At 44.2% G+C, this 21,112-nt stretch overlaps 2 protein-coding genes across 6 annotated transcripts in view; both read left to right on the forward strand.

The window, feature by feature from the left end:
* Positions 1 to 786: 786 nt before the first annotated feature.
* Positions 787 to 4,874, forward strand: LOC137092462 (long neurotoxin homolog TA-bm16-like). Its single transcript, XM_067456706.1, has 4 exons — positions 787 to 922; positions 1,007 to 1,126; positions 4,049 to 4,171; positions 4,717 to 4,874. The coding sequence occupies exons 1-4, from the start codon at positions 874 to 876 to the stop codon at positions 4,782 to 4,784; spliced, it is 360 nt and encodes a 119-aa protein (XP_067312807.1). The 5' UTR covers positions 787 to 873; the 3' UTR covers positions 4,785 to 4,874.
* An 11,161-nt stretch (positions 4,875 to 16,035) lies between these two features.
* The window catches only part of LOC137093286 (uncharacterized), a 49,550-nt gene continuing 44,473 nt past the window's right edge, over positions 16,036 to 21,112 (forward strand). For all 5 annotated transcript variants that reach the window (XR_010908419.1, XM_067458109.1, XM_067458110.1 and 2 more), the window contains exon 1: positions 16,036 to 16,181. Coding sequence is in view for 4 of the 5 variants with exons in the window: in XM_067458109.1 (XP_067314210.1) it covers positions 16,133 to 16,181 (49 nt within the window). In the remaining variant the exon portion in view is untranslated. The remainder of the gene's footprint in view (positions 16,182 to 21,112) is intronic.

The following is a 21,112-nucleotide window of genomic DNA, read 5'->3' on the forward strand; positions in this document are numbered from 1 at the left end:
AGATTATGGCCAGGGACAAAACCAGCCCGCAGTTGTCTCTCCATAGTGTTATTATAGTTTGCTGGATTTTCCTCTTCTGTTGGAATTTTTCCACACATAAATTCTGACCAATCGAAAAGCAGTTTAGGAAATACGCCACGGCCAATGAGTGATGTGGATGTTATCACGTGCCTGCGTTTTGGTTCGTTTCAACTGGTTCGGACCAAAGCAATCAGTGTGGTGTGAAAAGGAACCAAAAAAGCTGAAAAATGCAACAATGTATAATTGTTTGCCCTTGGTTCGGACCAAATGAACCGAACTAGAGATGTGAAAGCACCCTTAAAGTTATGTAGACAGAACACAAAAAATTACCAGAGAAATGCTTAACTTAAGTTTACTTGATGTGCAAAATGTATTTCAACAGAGACTAGTCTTGTTTGATCTACATAATACAATTATGCAAAAAAAATTGTATTAAATATTTTTAAATAAATCAAGCAGAAACTTGTAACAGTATAATTGTATGACTCTTAAATTATAACCTCAATGTTAGAAATATGAAATATGCGTGAACGTGCGTGAGAGAGAAAGAGAAGCCACATTTGAGAACAAAGAGCACCATGGAAACAATACTGACTCTGTAATCAGATTCCTTCTGGAGTAGTATTAGAAGGAGGGAGACAAAGGCCTTTTCTACAGAGACTCATTCTTATTTGTTCTGGCAAATTAGACCCAACCCGATGAAGTTTCAAATTCCTTTTGTTTAGCAGTAACTGTCATAAAGCCTTGTGAACTTCACAGGGGGTCCGTATTAAACCCAGCCTTTTCTGAACACATAAAAAAGAAACAAACTGAAGCATTATTTCTCCATAGTCATTCAGTTCCTGACACAGAATGGATCTGCGAGTCTCTGTCGTTCTTCTTGTCATTTTTCTCACTGGAGGTACAAAAAAACAGCAAGTACTGAATGTATTACTTGGTACACATACGGTACTGCAGAGCACTAATGTCTTTCTCTCTTTGTAAGGATATTCTCTCAAGTGTTACACCTGCACACCTGATTTGATTGGTTCCTGTGCAGCGAAAGAGGAGACATGTCCCGATGGATTTTCTCATTGTCAAAGCAGTACGGTGGAACAATCCATTGGTAAGAGATCTGGAAATATATATATAATGTGCAAATTTGCTGGTATATTCTAGATAAAGGGATAGTATTGCTGGAGAGTAGGTATAGGCTTCTTGTTTTCACACACAAGGCATTAAGAAAGTATTCATTTATCAAATGTGCCATTTCCACTTTTGGGACACGACTGAAGCGTGATGTTGTGACACTTCCCCTCATTTATGCGTTCAAATGCAGCAATGCCTTCCCTGAATGCTATGCTATGCGCGCGCGTTAAAGTCGCTTGACGCCACCCATAGGAATAAAGTGGAGCGCGGCGAGACGGAAGTGGATCTGCACCTTGAGAGTCCTTTAAGTGTTTTTTTGCAAACTACAAACAGGCTTTACATGTTTAGACTTCCATCTTGCCACTCTCCCATAAAACCTCAGTGGAGGGCTGCAGTGATGGATGTCCTTCTGGAACTTTGATCCATCTCCACACAGGATCTCTGGAGCTCAGTCAGAGGACTATTCGGTTCTTGGTCACCTCTCTTATGCAGAGGTGACACTGCCCGATTGTAGCCCCGAATTTGACTCGCCGACAAGTTTTGCAAAATCACAGACAAATGCCCGAAATCATCGGCAAATTATGTGTGAATGATCAAAGATGTGATAAAAGAGAATCGCAGACGAGTTCAAACTCCTGCTGTGTGAAATGTGTTCTAACTGAAAATTACATCGGCGATGACCAACGGCCAATGAAAGAGTGAGATACAGGGCAGCAGGAGGTTCAGAGAGGAGTTATAGACAGAATATTAGTATTTTAATAGATATATTTACAATTCTGTCAAACAGAAACAAAGCACAAACATTTACAGGTCCAGCCACAGCAGCAGCACATTAAAAAATGATTTATTTACCTCAAGCTCTCTTTGCAGAACACAATCCTGGCTCCAACAATTGCTCCGACAAAGTCTCTCCAAAAATTTCTTCCGCAATATACTTTTCTCTTTTTCTTCACAAATCAGCACACAGACAATTTGAAGCAAACTTTGTGCAGCTTATTATTTTCAATAACAATTCCAAGTCTCGCGCAAGAACTCATACCCTGCGTCCCAATTCGCATACTATCCATCCTAAATAGTATTCGAAAATAGAATTAGTACGTCCCAAATCATAGTATGTTGAAAAGAGTATTTCAAAGATTCCCGGATGGTTTACTATTTCCGGTCCGAATTCGAAGTACTTATCGATGTGCACTCTAGCGGCTGATATTACCCATAACCCATTGCGAGTTGGACGAGGTTTCGATTAGAACTACAAACGCGGATAAAAAGCATTAAAAAAACACAAACATGACGGATGTGCGAGTTCGACGGTTAAGTAGAGAAGTTTAGATAAAGGGGTTTGAGTGACCAACTATCAGTATTAACCTGACAAAAATATATTTATTCAGTGTTGTCCACATTATATTTCACCTGCAGCAGCATTGTGAACTTTTGTAATGACACGTTTGGCCATTAAATTTTAAATGCATCATTATATTTAAACTGCAAACACATGAGGAGTCTCTGACCCACAAAGACCCACACGGCAGATCAACGAGCAGCTACATTTCTCTCCGATACGGCAGGAGATTAAACTGAATGTGGAGGATTTGAACTGTGACGAATCTGACGATGATTGGCAGGGCAGTTAAACGGTGACGGGATGCTCGTAACTAAGCGACAGAGTCCGTTAAAGATGGCGAAGTAGTCCCGAAGCTTGCATACTTTTCAGCTACACACTCAAAAGTAAATACCTTTTCGTCACAAAAAGAGTACACACTTTTAGGACGTAGTATGAGTAGGCGAATTGGGATGCAGCAATAGTGTTGTTTACTTGCCACATGGCACGTGTTTAGTTGGGAAACGTAGTTTGCGCACTTGAGAAAGAGAGTTGTCGTTTTGAACTCCTCTGTCGCCGATCCATTGGTCAGTGTGAACACAGCAGTGACTGAATGCTACCCCAGATAGTCATGCAGTGTGAAAAGCATGCAGTGACCCGACGAGTTTGAAAATTGTGCAGTATGAACTTGGCTTTACTAAGGCCCTTCCCTTAGAGTCATCAGTCTGGCTGGCCAACCAGGTCTTGGAAGTGTCCTAGCTGTGCCAAACGTCGCAATTTGAGAATTATGGAGGCCACTGTGCTCTTGGAAACTTTCAGTGCAGCACAATTTTTTAATAACCTTCACCAGATCTGTGCCTTGAAACAATTCTGTCTCTGAGCTCTGCAGGCAGTTTCTTTGGCATCATGGCCTGGTTTTTGCTCTGATATGCATTGTCAGCTGTGAGGCTTTTTATAGAATGTTGTGTCCCTTTCCAGATCACGGCCAATCAATTTAATTTAACACAGGTGGACTCCAATCAGTGTGTAGAAACATCCCAGGCCCTGTCCCAAATGGCACACTTCATGTGCACTTTTGGTCTTGTGGACTTGTTAAGTCCCCGAGACCGTAGAGTGTCCCATTCGTCATTTAAGCTCAAAGAAAGGTGCTTGTGAGGAATTCTACCCAGCAGTCAAAGCAGCATTACGTTGTGAAAGTGCGGACTCAGAAGAAGACCGTGAGGGTTTAGGGTGCCATTTGGGCAGGGCCAATGACCAATAGAAATGTGAGGCACCTGAGCTACATTTCAAGCGTTGTTGCAAAGGGTCTGAATACTTATGTAAATTATGATATTTCAGTTTTTTCCTTTTAGTAAATTTACTGACATTTCTAAAATTCTGTTTTCACTTTGTCATTATTGGGAACTGGGTGTAGATTAATGATAAAAAAAATAAATAAAATAAAAGAATTGCAGTATCAGGCTGCAACATTACAAAACTGAAAAAAGTGAGGGGGGTCTGAATAATTTCTGAATGCACTGTAATAGTAAATGTTTGAATTAGTTAACTATTCTATTGTAAAGACGTTTGTCTTTTTTGCAGGTATACAGTTGTCCGTCACAACTAAACTGTGTGCATCTCAGTGTGTGCCAGGGACTGTCCAGCTGCCAACTGGAGGGTCAGTGACTGTCAGCTGCTGTGACACTGACCTTTGCAATGCAGCAGGTATTGGCCATTATTTCACTGTGTGCTAGCAGTTTGATTTCAGCCATTGTAACAAACAAGGAGAATTTGGACTATATAACTATAGAAACGGTAAAAGTACAATGAAACTCAGAAACATTAACAAAAACAATGAAACAACATAAACCCAACAGAAAACACTTGACTAACGCATAAACTTCTTTTCACACTGTTCTGGCTTTACACTATACTCTTGATATAGTAATTGTTATGAGCGTGTGAATTATTTTTATTGTGTTACCTTGATCATTACTTTATCCTTCATCGATCCTTGTCAGGAGTTACCATGGGTTATTTTTTTTCCCCTTGAGAGTATTATCTGTGATTATTAATAATATTAAAGTATTTCTAATAAACTTTATGTACATGCAACTTGGGAACATCACCTGGCATTATAGAATTCATATGGATTTTTTGTTGTTTTTAAAAATGTGTGAGAAAAGTGATGAACATGCATTTTTTTCAAAAACTGCTATTATTAGTATTGGAGTATTAATGAATACTATTTTCCTTACTGTCTTGATTAGATGGAGTGTATAAGGGAAGCTTCCTCCTGCTCTTGGCTCCTCTGCTCTTCTACTTCCTGTTTCAGTGAAACCAGCTGAACAGCAAAGACCATCAAAGAACTTAATGTGATCCCCATTCTGATGAAGAGCTTCTGATGCATTGCTATACCGTACTTCACAGAATAGTTGCAGTTTAAAAATGTGTGATGCTGTAATAAAAGTTACATAGGTGGCTTAAATTTGTGCAGCCTCAGGTGTTTTTTTGTTTTGTTTTTTTTTACTAAAAAGATGTACCCTTCCATGCATGCCACATTTGTGGACAGTTCATTTAACTCCATTTAGGGTTTATTTATCTTGATAATTTTCTCCAAACCACTTGAGGGCAGTGTTAGTAGATTGGCAACAATATTGTAACAGTGGCTACTGTCTTGTAATCCAAATATTAATTGCTTGATGACATATTTTTTCAAGATGGCTGGCAGTGATAGCCATGTAACAAATGCCCCAGGCATATCTGTAATAAAATAAAAAAATGAGCAATTTATATATAGATATACAGTAAAATATGATGAATAGTTAGTATTTTATAAACTAAAATGTTGAATATGTGAACGTCATGCAGAAGTGGAGTCAGATTGCGTAAAGTCTGATTTCTGTAACCTGCTAGTATATCTGTTCTATTTTTGCAAATGTAATAAGACATTTAACAAATATAGCAACAAAAAAAAATACATTAAAAAGTACATGTTATGGCATTAAATGGCAACTTTACACATACAGGTGCTGGCCATATAATTATAATATCATCAAAGTTGATTTATTTCACTAATTCCATTTAAAAAGTGAAACTTGTATATTATATTAATTACACAGACTGATATATTTCAAATGTTTCTTGAATATAACATTCAAGAAATATTTAAGTTCTCATTTTGTTTTATTTCAAACCTTAATAAACACATTGGTCAAATTTACAAAACACTGATGAGTCAAACAAGTTCTGTAGCTTTACAAAAGGAACATGCTACAACTTATTTTTACTTATTCTGTAAAAACAAATTTATTTTATAAATAAAATATAAAATAAAATGTGTGCGTCCTGTTCGACAGACATAGATATACAAAACAGACATCTGTTAAAATAAGTGCTTCTAATGCACAAATTGCAATCTCTTACTGTTATGTACATTTACATATCACAAATATAATTACAACAAGGTTTTACGATATAACCCACTGGTAACAAAAAAGTTCAATCATACAAGAGTTAATTTGCATCAACTCCTGAATTAAACTACTACAGTCCACTGTGAAAATGAAAACAGGGGCTGAATCCGAAATTGCCTCCCAAAACCTCACTCACTATTCTCTACATTCTCGCTAGTCCACTAATACAGTTCACTTGAAGGCGTGAATGAAAACAAGTGCTTGAAGTTGGACAGCCATTGTGTGTACATCGTTTGTACACTCGTTATTGTGGTGCAATGAGGGATAGAATGAGTGCACTCGATAACATCTATGGAATGTTAAAGCTGCCAATATTAAAAATAAATCCCTCTCAGGATTCAGGATGCTCAGGTTGTGCTCTGCCCATAAAGGGAGCTGTTTCGCCATGGAGTGTAGAGCGGCTGATTTCGGACCGCCCAGGCGATTTATATAGGATGCCACTGACATGTTGTCCATTCAGACTAGGACATGGTGACCCTTTATGTACAGAAGGAAAGCTCTCAGTGATAGGATAACCCCTTTCATCTCTAGACAGTTTATATGCAACCTTTTCTCTGATTCCGCCTATTGGCCAGAGACTGGCTTGCTCTTGTGTATAGCACCCCAGCCTAGGCTGGACGCATCTGTCAGGACCACTTTCTGTTTCGTAATTGTACCCATCATTACGCCTGTCTAGTACCAAGGAGCCAGAGCTTTGACACAGCTGTGGTTCACTTGATGCGAAAGTGGCCTCATCGCCATGCATGAGCAGGAACGCGCAATTTCAGCCAGCGTTGAAATACTTGGGTACTGCCGATGCTGAGGCGCCATAAGACCTAGCATCCTCTGAAAACGTTTGAGAGGAATACAAGCACCAGGTTTGAATGACTTCGCCGTGCTCTGAACAGAGAGGACATGCTGTGACTGTCCCCAGGAAGAGATACTCTGGGTGGGAGACATCGAGCTCTTGGAGGTATTGATCCTGAGACCCAAACATTCTAGATGGTTGAGGAGCAAGAACCTGTGGGCTATCAACTGTGTCTCTTGCCAAGGTAGTTCAGTATATGCATTCCTCTTAGCCTTAACAAGCCTAGAGCTGCGTCCATGCACTTGTAAAAGTGCGAGGTGCCAGGGATAACCCGAATGGCAGGACTGTGAACTGATAAGCCTGACCCTTGAAGGCGAATCTTAAGAATGGCCTGTGACGGGGAGGGCTATCTGAATGGGAAAGTAGGCATCTTTCAGATCGACTGAGAAAATCCAATCCCCCGGGCGAATGTGTGCGAGGATTTTTTTTTACGGTCAGAATCTTGAACAAGCGCGCAAAAGCGTTTTGTTCAGATGTCTGAGATCCAGGATGGGTCAGAGACCGCCATCCTTTTTTGGGACGAGTAAGTAGCGACTGTAAAAGCCTGACTCGCTTAGTGTTGGGTGTAGTTTCCACTGCTCCCTTTGGTAACAGTTTCGATACCTCTGTGTAAAGCATGTGACTTACGCCGCTTCTCACTAATGTCTCGACCATGGCGCGAAAGCGCGGGAGTCTGCAAGCGAACTGTAGTGAGTAACCTCGTTTTATAATGTTTAACACCCAATTTGATATTCTGGGAATGGCCTTCCAGGACTGGGCTTGTGAAGCTAGGGGTTAAATTAGAATCGGGGGCAGGCCGCTTAGTAATAAGGGACCCCTTCTGTTTATGTTTGGCAGCATGCACTGTGCAGTGGGCGTGCACCTCACATGAGTGGCATGAGTGCACCATGTGAAAAGTGCTTGGGTGCAGACTGTAAAGTGGGCACCGTACATACATAGAAAAGCTCCTTTGTTATTATTGTAAATAATGCATAGTGGTGCGCACTGTGTAGTGGGCGAAAGCTTACATTTAGAGTGCTCACAGCGTAAGCTGGTGAGCGGGTAAAGAGGGGCTAACTCAGTTAATATGTTCAACATCCATTATTAGCCAGGATGTCCCATTTATTAGGCCTAACTCTCCCTTGTCCCATTTATTGACTGCTACTCTGATCTAACCACTGACTAATGGTCTATACACAAATGTTTTGTCTTTTACGTGCTGTTACAATCCACGCCCATCCCGGACTGCAATTCCCAGAATCCTCCCTGTCACACACCTGTATCCACTTCCTCATCTCTCCCTGGATCACCTGCACTTGGTTTATTTATTTATTTAACAGTTTAGTTTATTTATTTATTTAACAGGGACCATACACAACCCAAATGTTGTGCCAGAGTTAGCTAAAATAGCTAATTTGCATCTGCGGTCCCTGACCAAAATATGTCCTTGGCATGGTCCTTGTCATCAGCACTCCCTCTATATGGGTTCTGTCCTGTTTGCTGCTTTATTAGGGGCCAAGCACCGAAGGTAAAGCCCCTCTTAAAATTGTTACATTTCTTATTATTATTATTCAGCCATTGAAGTCAATGTCATGTCAACCCTCATGTACATTTTCCTGGCATTTTTAATTAACTGAAAACCAACTTTTTCAAAATCCTCCTAGGCAGTTGGTCCGATTTACATGAACATTGCACCAGATCATCTGTAGACCATGCTGACAAAAACTACAAGCTTTTACATACATGGTGCTCACATATTATTGTAGCAGAGTCTGTGCTAAATACAGTGCAATCAGACTTTAGCCATGAAAATGTTAGAAGTAACAGAAATCAGCACAAATGTCAGGGCATGTCAAAACACCTCCAAGGCCCAGAAAACAGCTCACAGCTCAGAGGGTTAAAATAGATCATAATCGTGCAAAGCCGTTGTTGAGATTTGATGGGATTAAAATGACTTTTGAACTCATCAACAATCTTGATTTGAGCTTTACTTTTCATTTCTTTGTTTCTCATTTGAAATCTCACATGATTTAATGTTTCTTTTGGACCTGATGGACATGAAAAAGAAAGCAAAAACAGAAGCTAAAAATCTGCCCACTGCCTTCAGTGTTTTTATTAGAACGTCTAGTTTCTATACATATAATGTATGTGAATAGGCTTTATGAAATTAAAGTTAATTACCTTATGTTTTCTTTTATGAGGAAAAATGATTTTTAAAAGAAGACCATGTTCCTGTGCTGGCATATATATTCATTTTTCACTGGTTCTTCATTGTTTTTCATAGAACATCTAGTTTCTCTTCCACTTCTACTCTTCCATGCAAATGTAAGATATACTTTCATGTAGCTTTGAAACTGGACTCCTCTTCTTTTCTGGAGATGCTTTGGCTCTTATATATCAGTAAAGAGAGAGATCTGTCTCATTCGCTTTCACTTTTACTTCATATTTGTATTGGCTTTATGTAGGCCTAATGTTGATTATACACATTACTCATTTTACCAACAGCTCATTGTTAATTTTATGCTGATTCTGCTTGAATCAAGAATAATGTTAGTTCTGGAAATCATGAAGTATCCTTTTATGATTGTTTTTTGAACTTTCAATGTTTTAATTTTCTCAGATATTTTAAATGCCTAATAAATATTTTCCTGCACACATGACTGACATTGAATGAGATTGCTGTCTGTAGGAATTATTAACAGTGTTTCTCTTGATATCCAGTATCATCATTTCAAAGTTTGATGTTCATTCATACCATGAGGCTTCATGAAGTCAGAACAATTAGTATGAACTTTTAAAAAACACAGTTTGTACAAAATAAACTGAAATGATCATGTCTCCATCTCACCAAAGCTTTACACAATCAGCAGAAAGAGAGCAGCTGGAATAAAGAGAAGCGGTGTGTAATCCTTATAATCCAGCAGTGGCATCCCAAGGACATATCGGGAGTAATACAGAGTAAGGACATATTAACAAATCCTAACTACACGTGATTAAAAGTAGATCCCTTTACAGCACAACAACATATTCACAATCAGTCACCTGTGCCAAACCATCAGAGGCCAGTATATTATAGATATAATACAACACTGCCTGTCAGCATCATAGGTCCAGCTTCAGGGCTTGATGTCTGACAAGCCAGACCCACATTAAGAGGTTTGGTCTGGAAACTTACCATTGACAGCTCAATCTGAGTGGCGGATAAACGGTTGTCTTTCAAACTCCCTCTGCACGCAATAGGATAGCGCTGCAACGAAGGTGAAGCAGAGCTTGTTGACAGATTAACCATTCGCCGTATCCAGTCGGCAAAACTCCGAACACATCTTCCCTTTTTAAGAATTACTTCAGTGCCGTTCTCAGAGAGAGTTGCGGTCAAAGCTGATTTGAAAGACCGCCGTTTGCCTGTTTCTGTGTTTACTAGAAGCACGCAAGTGCAACTCGGTCGTTGTCATTATGGCCTCGCCCACCGACTCTATACACGGTGTGATTGGCCCAGCAAGAGTTTGGCGATTACAGCTCAGAAGTGTATTGAGAGTTGCTAGACGACACTCGCGGGCAGATTAGATTTGCTGCCGCTAGGATGCGTCTAGATTTCTAGGCTAACGCACGGATGTATTGGCATAAAAACCTCAGACCTGCACACTCTAACCTTAGCCATAGTGTGGAGGTAGAACGAAAAGGGTGGGCAGAAAAATTAAGGAAGGAGACAGATGTTATCTAGTCTCTTTATCTCAATCACTCTGATTGGGTCTACTCTGGATGACTTCCCTCAAGTCCTGCTTCAGTGACCTACTCCTTGAAAAGGAGGGACACGAAAAGCAACGCTCCCCCTTTTACCCTGCTCTTATTCTCCCCTTCTCCTCTCTGATCTTCCCAACAGCAGTCTCTAAAGAGGCCCATCAACAACAGCAGAGCCACCCTAACCTGACGTGCTGCCACCAAAAGTCGCCAGAGTGGCAATGTCGATGCCTCACCAGACGAGACACAGCTGGTTATTGTCTCTTCAAATGGTTGCATCCACTTATATCCATGCTCACGCATTCCCTCCACTCATAACTAGTATGCTGAGATGAATGCGAGCGGAATATCGTCCCTTCCATAATCTTTTTACCTTAGCATGAAGATCGGGAAGAAATGGAAGGCTCACGAGTGCTGGCTGCTTGTGATAAGATAGATAGTGTTCATCCACCTGATCATGACTGAGCTCACACTTCTTGCGCTGCCAGGGCAGATTTTATTTATAAAATTCACGCCAAAATTTGGATACAAATTGGGGCCCCCTGTCTGAAACCACATCTGTCGGAAGGCCATGTAAGCCAAAGGAGTGGTCTATGACAGCCACCGCTGTCTCCTTGGCTGAAGGTAATTTAGGCAAGGGAATAAAATGAACCATTTTTGAGAACCGGTCCACGACGGTCAAAACGACCGTCTTGCCCTGGGAGTTGCTGTATGAACTTGGAGGCTAGCGAATCAGAAATATGTTTCTCCATGGCCTCCCATTCTGCAATAGAAAGTGAGTAAAGCTTGCCCTTAGGCAGAGACGTACCTGGCATGAGATCTATAGCACATTCATAGGGACGGTGAGGAGGAATGTGTCAGTGATGTAGAAGGTGATTGTCTCTGTGTGGTTGCCCATGATGGTGAGAGTGACAGGGTCAGTAGTGTGGGTGATGGTGGGAAGTGTCTGTCCATTCAGGGTGTAAACTGCAATGGGAGTGCTGAGGGGGTGCGTAGGGATCTGGAGCTGGGTGGTCAGTGCACAGTCCATAAAATTACCCTCCGCTCCAGAGTCCAAAATCACCTTGCAGCTGTGTGACCGGTCTGCCCATTGCACTCTTCCCGGCAAGAGAGTTGCAGACGAGGATTTCCTCAACGCTCCACCCGACAGTAGCCTCTTCTCTACTGCCGGGCTTGATCTTCTTAGTGGACAATTCTTGTGGAAATGCCCCGCCGCACCACAGTACATGCATCGTCCCTCAACTCTACGGCGCTCTCTCTCCTGCCGGGAAAGCCGAGCTCGACTCACCAGCATGGACTCGGTACCGCTGGGTGGGCTGACCGTGTCTTTCGCAGATGGCTGGAAAGGCTCAGGAGACTCTCTAACAAGGGTGCACCGGTCTCGCATCTCCAATCTGGAGTATCGTTAAATCCATGAGCTCGTCAAGATGATGGGGAATATCCAGGGCGTAGATCTCCCGTTGGACATGGTCAGCCAGCCTATGCAGGAATCTGTCCCACTGCGCCTCTTCATTCCACTTACTCTCAGCGGCCAATGTCCGAAACTGGATCATGTAATCCGACGCCGAATCCTTGCCTTGGCGTAATTCTTAGAGCTGGTGGGCCGCTTCACGACCCGTAGCGGCACGGTCGAAGACCCGTCTGAGTTCCGCTGAGAGTTCTCGGAACGAAGAGCAGCAATGATGGTAGTTCTCCCACACCACCGTTCCTCAGACCGCTGCACGGCCAGACAGCAGGTTGATCACCAGCGCAACCTTGGCTCTTTCAGTGGCGAACGTAAGCGGCTGCAGTGAAAAGAACAGAGAACAACAAGTCAAGAAAGGTCTGCATAAATCTGGCTCACCCACGTATCTCTCTGTTGTGGGGATGCGTGGTTCAAGATGGTTAGAGCCGGCAACAGGGTTGGGGGGAACGGACGGCAGGTTGGGCGCAGTGGGCGATGTCAGCTGTTTGATTTGAGTCGTGAGCTCGGACACCTGCTTCACAAGTGCCTGCGCAGCCCAGGCGTTGGCGGTGACATGTTCCTCCTGCCGCTCCATCAGCTGACTGTGGGCAGTCAAATACTACTGTAATTCAACCATTTTTGCTGGATCCATTAGATCAGATCGTTCTGTCATGTGAGCTGGGAAAGAGAGAACAGAAAGATCCAGTTGCGAAATAACAATGGTTTATTACTCTCAATTCACACTGTTGATCAGAACAGTAAAGTCTCAGGGCAGACAGGCAGCTCAGTTCAAATGGCCACAAGGAAATGAGGCAGCTCAGTACATGAAGGGGAGATGGCAGGGCACTGGATGAATCCGTGAAGCAGGGAGGCATAGGCAGACGCGGTCGGCTAGAACCGGAACCGGAGCGAAGCAATCCCACAAGGAAACACGAAACACACAGGAAACCCACAGGATACACTGCAACGATCTGACACAAAACTGAGTGTAACACAGGAATATATGGGCCCGGTAATGAGGTGCAGCATGTGAGAGTGATCGGTGATGAGTAATCAGTGACAGGGGCGTAGCACCAAATTTTGGGCCCTGGGTACAAACCATCTTGCTGGGCCCCCGTACCATGTATGTGTATGTATAGAAAACTGACTTCTAAGGCCCCCCCCTGCCTCGGGCCCTGGTTACTCAGTACCCTTTATCCCCCCAGTCCCACGCCCCTGATCAGTGACCACGCCTCCACAACATCACACAACACAGACAGAATAGCTGTGTCTCATTTCGTTAAATTTCGAAGGCTGTGTCCTCCGGAGGACACGTCCTGTGTAGGATGCAGTATACGGAGTGTCCTCAATCAGAATTAAACGAGACGTCCTTCGTAGGAAACACAGGCAGGAAGTATCACGTTGCTATGCCAACAAGTTCAGCCTCGTTGCGCTCTCACGCCCGTTATATGAATGAAAATTATTTATAACTTGAAAATGACTATGAAACGTTTCTTGTCTTGACAGCAATATACTGTTCTAAACGTTTAAAATGCACTAAACAGTTGTAATCCTGTTTACCAAAACCATCTGTTTGAGGTGATAAAGCTTAAAAAATAAAAAATAAAAAGCTTGAACTACTTATTTTAAACACCACACCTACGCTCGCATGTATATCTGGCTGTTACGTCCAAGGACGTATTCACTTATTTATTATTTTTGTTGATCTTTTTTTTTTTAAAAACCTTTCATAACCCCTGAGGGTGTGGGCGTGGTTGTTGCCTGCTGTCTCTCTCTCTCCCTCTCCCTCTCTCTCTACACTCTCACAGGCCAAATCATCACCACCTGTAGCTCGTTTGTGAGCGCGTGTGCCTGAGGAGGAAGAGTATATTGGGGCAGTTCGGTGTTGGTTGCAGTGAGATGAGACGCACTTTCCCCTGCTCCAGACTGAACGTGTGTTTTGATGTTGAATTGCCATCAAAATAGTTGTGTGTGTTAGCAGTGGCTAACTGAATCTAGCAGTTGACAAGTGATCCAGTCTTACCTATAACTGAAGTAAGAAGTAGTGTGCTTGCTATGTTATTTTATTATTTCCATTGTAAGGGAAGCTGTAGGGGGAGGGTGCCTTTTTCTTTTAATACGGCTTTTGTCCCTGTTTTTCCACAGCCAGGGAGGTAAGGGAAGTTTATGTTGTTTATTTGTTTATTTTGTCTTAGGTTAGTTAGAATCCCTCCCTAAATTAGTCAGAGAACTGTTTTGTTTGTTATTTTAGGCTTTACTCTCCCCTGAGCCATTGCTCCCCCATTAATCTTTGTTATTCTCTTTTTATTTTATTGTAAATAAAATCCCTGCTCTGACCTTCCATCTGGTGTCATCCCATCTTCACTCTGGGACAGAGGATTGAAGTGTGTTCTCACCTTCACCTTTTGTTTTGTATTCCTTTTTATACTTTTTCATTTGTTACCTCCTCTCTTGACCCCCTAGACGGAGAGGGGAACGTAACAAGTGGGGGCTCGTCTCTTCGTTTAAACTAAATTGTTGGGAGATTCAGCTTTCGTGAGGTAAGTCTCCCTTTTTTGTGTGCTGTTTGGCAGTTTTTGGTGGGTGAGGAGACTGTGGTAGATGGAGTTTGATTTGATTGCATTCACTCTCCAGCCTACCACAGAAGTCTTTGAAAGTTGTAGAAAAGTTGATTTATTGTTGATAGCTGACTTTTTTAATGTTAATGTCCCTAGGGAAGCAGCTAAGAAAACTATTAAGGAAGTTTTGCGTGATAGGCTTTTGGAAGCTGGGATTTTACCAGAATACGCTGCTATGGAGAGAGAGGTTTCGTCTGATGTGACACATGGGGCTGCGTCGGACGAAGGCCCTCCTGCAGTAGCCGCAGCGCCGTCTTTCGATCCATTGTTAGCAATTAAAATGAAAGAGCTAGATCTCCGAATTAAGCAAGAGGAGCGGGAGACGTTACTCATTAAGCTGCGTGTTGTAGAGGCGGAGACTGATCGTGATTTACAACTCCGTCGGGTAGAAACTAAAGGTCCGGAATTGAGGGATAGACCTATTCCTTTGCCGGTGGTACCGTTTTTTATATATATATAAAAAAAAAATTGACGGTTGTTAACGGAGACGCAAAGAATTGTGGATTATCGTGAAGGCTACACCTCATGCACACTCCGAATCCCTGTGAAAGAAAGACGCATTGGAAGGTCGCATTTGGAGAGTCCCACTCACTATTTTAAATGAGACGGCCTTATGACGTATGCACCCTTCGAATGCGACCTCCGGAGGACGCAGCCTTCTGAAATGAGACACAGCTAATGAGATGGTGAATTTATGAACCCTGACACAAAATCAATGATAAAACAGTGAAAAATCACTGTTGATGGGATGATGGGAACACCAGTATCAGAAAAGTTGAGTAGTTTATTTTATTGCATAATGCTGATATTTATGCTTTAATTTCCACAAGCTTGAAATGAGTACAATAGAATGTACTTTTTTTATTTTATTCTTGCCTTTTTCTAAAAAAAAAAATGTATGTACAAATGAGTTTCTGTAGTATTTACTTCACTGCAGAATAAATTGTATCAGTTCTATTTTCTATAAACTATAGAAGTCAATTGCTGCTGAGACCTTCTTGGTTACAAATATCTTCCTTTGTGTTCAGCAGAACAAGTAAATTTATATAGGTTTGTAAAATGTGACTAAATGATGACATAATTTTATTTTTTTGGTGAACTATCCCTTTAAGTAAAACAAAAATCATGTAGACACAGTGGGTAAATAATATTATTATTTTATAAACATATTGTCTCTTTCGGTATGTTAAATAATTGGACCAAAAATCTGGTAGTGATATCCAGGTTTCATCCGGTGCATAGATTTGAGAACAATTCTAGGACATTTATTATTCTATATTTATTATTCCACTGCCCCCTCTTGACTTTTTAATACAGCTCTAATAAGCAAACAGAACAGTGCACTCTTTGAAAATAGCAGTTTGCTGATGCTCTGTTATGAAGACATGATCACATGAGTAGGAGTTTATTGCACTGCCTGTATTTCAGTAAGGTAGACTTCCTGATCATCTGACTCGACGCAGCCAGATGACCATTTACAAGGGAAAGTGAACATGAGCTTCCGTCAGCAAAACAACATCATTCATATTTGTGGTCATTAATAGCTAAAGGTAATAATATTTTTGTTTCATTTTGAGCTTGAAGATGCAACAGAATTGTGCTTTGATGTCAGTACTGCTGATGATTGCTGATGGTACGTAGTCTATTATATGATTTTATTATGCTTTTATTCTCTCTCTCTCTCTCTCTCTCTCTCTCTCTCTCTCTCTCTCTCTCTCTCTCTCTCTCTCTCTACCTCTTCTCTCTCTCTCTCTCTCTCTCTCTCTCTCTCTCTCTCTCTCTCTCTTCAACAAAACAATTTTTAATAGTCAGTTTAATAGTCACTTAAATTTTTTCCATTTCTAAACAATATTTTTGGCTTCAAAGCCCCTGAATCATGACTTTATCCTACTACTTTTTAAGACTTTATACAGTCAAATATGAGAAGTCACTTACAATTTTTGACAGATGGTTGCAAAATATAATTAAACATATTTGGATCAAACCATTGCCTCTAAGAAAAAAATCTGTAAAGAGTGAACAATTAAATATTGTAAAGTAAATGTTTGGTGAACTAGTGTTCAATTCTTACTATTAACTAGTTGCTTATTAACATGTATATTACTAGGATATTGGACCCTAATCTAAAGTGTGACTGATTTTTTATGGATGAGCTGGAACAGATAGTAAAAGAAAAGCATTGATTGAATAACATTCCTGCATGCACCACATGAAGTGACAAAGAAGCAGCTCAAATACAAGAGGTTTACATTTGATTAACATTTGTTGGGTATTTTAAATATCATGTCCTCTATTGTCATGTTAAGGTGTGTCAGTCTGTGTTGTACTTTGATATTTTATTGTCGGGTCATACTTTCCGGTTACCTGATTTGAGAAAATGTTTTTTTTTTGAATAACAATAAAAGCGAGTCTCTGTCAATGATTCATGAACACAGCGTGCTTGTGAAGTGCAAAAGAAAAAAAAAACTTGTATGTTTGAAGACACCTATGGAACATTTGAGGGGTCGGTATGACTGGGACTAGAAACGTCTCAGGTTACGTATGTAACCCTAGTTCCCTGAGGGAACGAGACGCTGCGTCGAAACGCTGTGAGAACGCCTCTGCGTTAATGCGTCGTGAAGCGCCTGTAGAACCATTCCATCGGAAAAAAGATCGATCGTCGGCGTGATGACGTCATCGACCGGAAGCTATAAAACGTCCGTGAAAACAAACAGGAACTAACTTCTGATAAAGCCTGAAGTAAGTGATCACGGACACGCCGGGAGTATGGCAGAGCGACGCAGCGTCTCGTTCCCTCAGGGAACTAGGGTTACATACGTAACCTGAGACGTTCCCTTTCGGGGAACTCGAGCTGCGTCGAAACGCTGTGAGAACGCTTATACCCACATCGCCATAGGACCAAGTGTCTCGTATGTGTGAAGCCGAAGCGCACACGGTTACGAGAGTACCTGTGCCCCTACTGTAGATGCCAGGTCTAGTTCGTAGAACCTGACGAAGGTAGAAGGAGACGACCATCCGGCCGCGTTGCAGATATCGTGGAGGGAAGCCCCCGACAAGAGTGCTTTAGAAGCAGCCATACCCCTGGTTGAGTGCGCCCGGACAGCCAGTGGAGATGGCTGCCCGGTAGCTTCATAAGCAAGTGAGATGGCCTCGACCACCCACTTGCTCATCCTCTGCTTGGATACTGGGGCCCCCTTCTTAGGGGGTCCAAAGCAAACAAACAATTGTTCCGATTTCCTCCACAGGGCAGCTCTGTGGACATAAGTATCCAGTGCCCTCACAGGACACAGCAGATTTAACCTTTCCTGGTCTGACGTCATAAACGGAGGAGGACAGAAGGCTTGTAGAGTGATGGGGCCCCGTGGGCTCGTAGGAACCTTGGGGACATAACCCGGCCTGGGATGCAGAAATGCTTTCACCATCCCTGGCGCAAACTCTAGACATGAGGGCCCTACTGACAGGGACTGAATATCTCCTATCCTTTTAAGAGATGAAATGGCCAAAAGGAAGATAGTTTTTAAGGTGAGGAACTTATCCGAAACCTCCTCCAGAGGTTTGAACGGAGGTCCGGACAAGCCCCTCAAAACAATGGCCAAGTCCCATGCTGGGACCCTCGAGTGCATAACTGGCCTCAACCTTAATGTGCCACGAAGGAAGCGTGTAATTAGAGGGTGTCTTCCCAAAGACACTCCACTGCAAGGGACGTGGAAGGCACCCAAGGCCGCCACGTACACCTTAAGTGTGGAGGGGGTCAACCCTGCCGAGAACCTTGCCTGCAGGAACTCCAGCACTGTACCAACCGGGCAGTTAACTGGGTCCCACTGGCGTTCTCTGCACCATGCTGAGAAAAGTCTCCATTTCAAAGCGTACAGCTTCCTTGTGGACGGAGCTCTGGAGTGTAGGATGGTCTCCACGACCTCGGCCGAGAGACCTTCCTCTATGAGCCTAGCCCCCTCAGAGGCCAGGCCCACAGTTTCCACATCTCCGGGCGTGGGTGCAGGAATCTCCCGCCCGCCTGAGAGAGTAGATCCCTCCTGATCGGAATCTCCATCGGAGAGCCTTCCAGGAGAGATATCAGGTCCGAAAACCATACTCGGGTCGGCCAGTTCGGAGCCACTAGAAGTACCTGGGCCCCGTCCCGGCGTACCCTCTCCAGAACTCCTGGAAGCAAGACAATCGGGGGGAAGGCGTACAGAGGCAGCCTCGGCCACTCCTGTACCATGGCATCCAGCCCCAGCGGGGCCGGATGGGTCAGAGAAAACCACTGCGGGCAGTGAGAATTCTCCGCCGAAGCGAACAGGTCTATCTCCGCTTTCCCATAAACCTTCCAAAGGAGCTCCACCACCTCTGGGTGGAGTCTCCAGTGCCCGGGCCTCGGCCCCTGTCTCGACAGGCTGTCTGCTTCCTGATTCAGGGCCCCCGGGATATATACTGCCCTGATTGACAGCAATTTCCCTTGGGCCCACAGGAGGATCCGATGTGCCAATTTGTCCAACGGACGAGACCTCAGACCCCCCTGGTGATTTATATAGGCCACCACGGACGTGTTGTCTGTTCTGACTAGTACATGGTGGCCCCTGAGGTCGAGCAGGAACTGTTTCAATGCAAGAAACACTGCGAGCATCTCTAGCCGATTTATGTGCCAGTGCCGCTGATGTTCCTGCCATAGACCCTGGGATGAGCGACCACTCATGGTCGCCCCCCAGCCCGTGAGAGAGGCGTCTGTCGTTAGCGTTACGCGACGAACATGAGCCCCCAACACGGGACCCTGAGATAAAAACCCAGGGTTTTTCCACATGACCAGAGCACGTAGGCATCGCCGCGTGACTTTGATCGTGCGGAGCGGATTTCCCCTCGGGGAGAACCCTTTTGTTTTGAGCCACCACTGCAGTGGCCTCATGTACAGTAGGCCAAAAGGTATCACGTTGGACGCTGCTGCCATGAGACCTAACAGTTTCTGGAACCGTTTCACAGTGACGGCTCGGCCTAGCTTCTGTTCTTTGGCGGCTGCCAGGATCGATGCTATGCGTGTTGGCGATAATTGCGCCCGCATAATTACCGAGTCCCAGTTCACACCTAGAAAAGTGGTTCTCTGAGCCGGAGAAAGCACACTCTTCTTGGCGTTCAGCCTCAACCCCAGCTTCGACATATGGGCGAGAACAGCATCTCGCCATCTGCTCTGTATTCGCTAGAATCAGCCAGTCGTCGATATAGTTCAGTATGCGGATGCCCTGTAGACGCAGCGGCGCCAGAGCTGCATCCACACACTTGGTGAACGTGCGGGGTGACAGTGCTAGACCGAAGGGAAGTACACGATATTGGTATGCCTCTCCCCCGAAGGCAAACCTCAGGAACTTCCTGTGATGTGGAAGGATGGAGACATGAAAATACGCATCTTTGAGGTCTATGGTGACAAACCAATCCTCCGATTTGACCTGCGCTACAATCTGTCTGAGTGTAAGCATCTTGAATTTGAGCTTGGCCACCGAGCGATTCAATAGCCGCAGATCTAATATCGGGCGTAAGCCCCCATCCTTCTTCGGCACGATGAAGTAACGGCTGTAAAAGCCAGACTCCCTGCTGGGAGGGGGAACCCTCTCTATAGCCCCTTTTTGCAGGAGTGTCTCTACTTCCTGTGCCATTACCAGAGCCTGCTCCGGGCCCACCTCTGTAGGTAGGACACCGCAGAAAGGAGGTGGCCGACTTTTGAATTGAATGGCGTACCCCCTTTCTACTATCTGCAGGACCCAACGAGATATATTTGATAGACGTTTCCATTCGTCTAGAAAATCTACTAAGGGAACCAGCCTCTCGAGGCTGGCCTCTGGTGTATTTTGAGCAACAAATGCAGTGCCCTGAAGCGGCGGACCGGCAGGGAACGACTGACTTGACTGCTCGGGGACCCCCCGGAGGGGGTGCGGACCACCCTCGGGTGGCCCGCGGAGACCGACTGCGCCCCGGCATTGCGGCGGGGTTGGCAGCACGGCCCCCCGAGGGTGCCGTAGGGAAGCGGGTACCGTTGGCAGGGGTAAACACCGCTTCCCTACGGGGGGAACCACCCTCAGCGTCCTGACGCTTCTGGCGTCAGGAACGCTTCGACGAGGCCTTCTTGGCGATCAGGACTGTCCGCAGATCAGCCCTGCCCCTCGAAGGCCTCGCCTGAGAGCGCCGCCCCTCGTCCCCGCACTGAGGGGGAGCTCGAGCGGCGACGCTCTGCTTTTGTTGCGCCCTGTGAGCGGAGCTCGTACTCGGCTTAGGCTGCCTGATGTCAGCGGCAGCCCCAGGGACCTGGACCCGGAGAGGGAGAAACTGCTTTAGCGCCGCAGCTTGTTTCTTTGACTCCTGGAACCTCTCGGCGACAGTGTGTACTGCGTCACCGAAGAGGCCACCAGGAGACAGCGGCGCGTCGAGCAGGAAGCTTTTCTCCCTCTCCTTGATTTCAGTGGGGTTGAGCCACAAATGCCTCTCCGTAGCCACCAATGCTGCCATAGAGCGGCCAACACATCTGGCCGTCTCTTTGGTGGCCCGGAGAGTAAGATCAGCTGCTGTTCTTAGCTCATTTAT

Source organism: Pseudorasbora parva, chromosome 11 (genome assembly GCF_024679245.1).
Source record: "Pseudorasbora parva isolate DD20220531a chromosome 11, ASM2467924v1, whole genome shotgun sequence".
In the NCBI taxonomy this organism is placed as follows: Eukaryota; Metazoa; Chordata; class Actinopteri; order Cypriniformes; family Gobionidae; genus Pseudorasbora; species Pseudorasbora parva.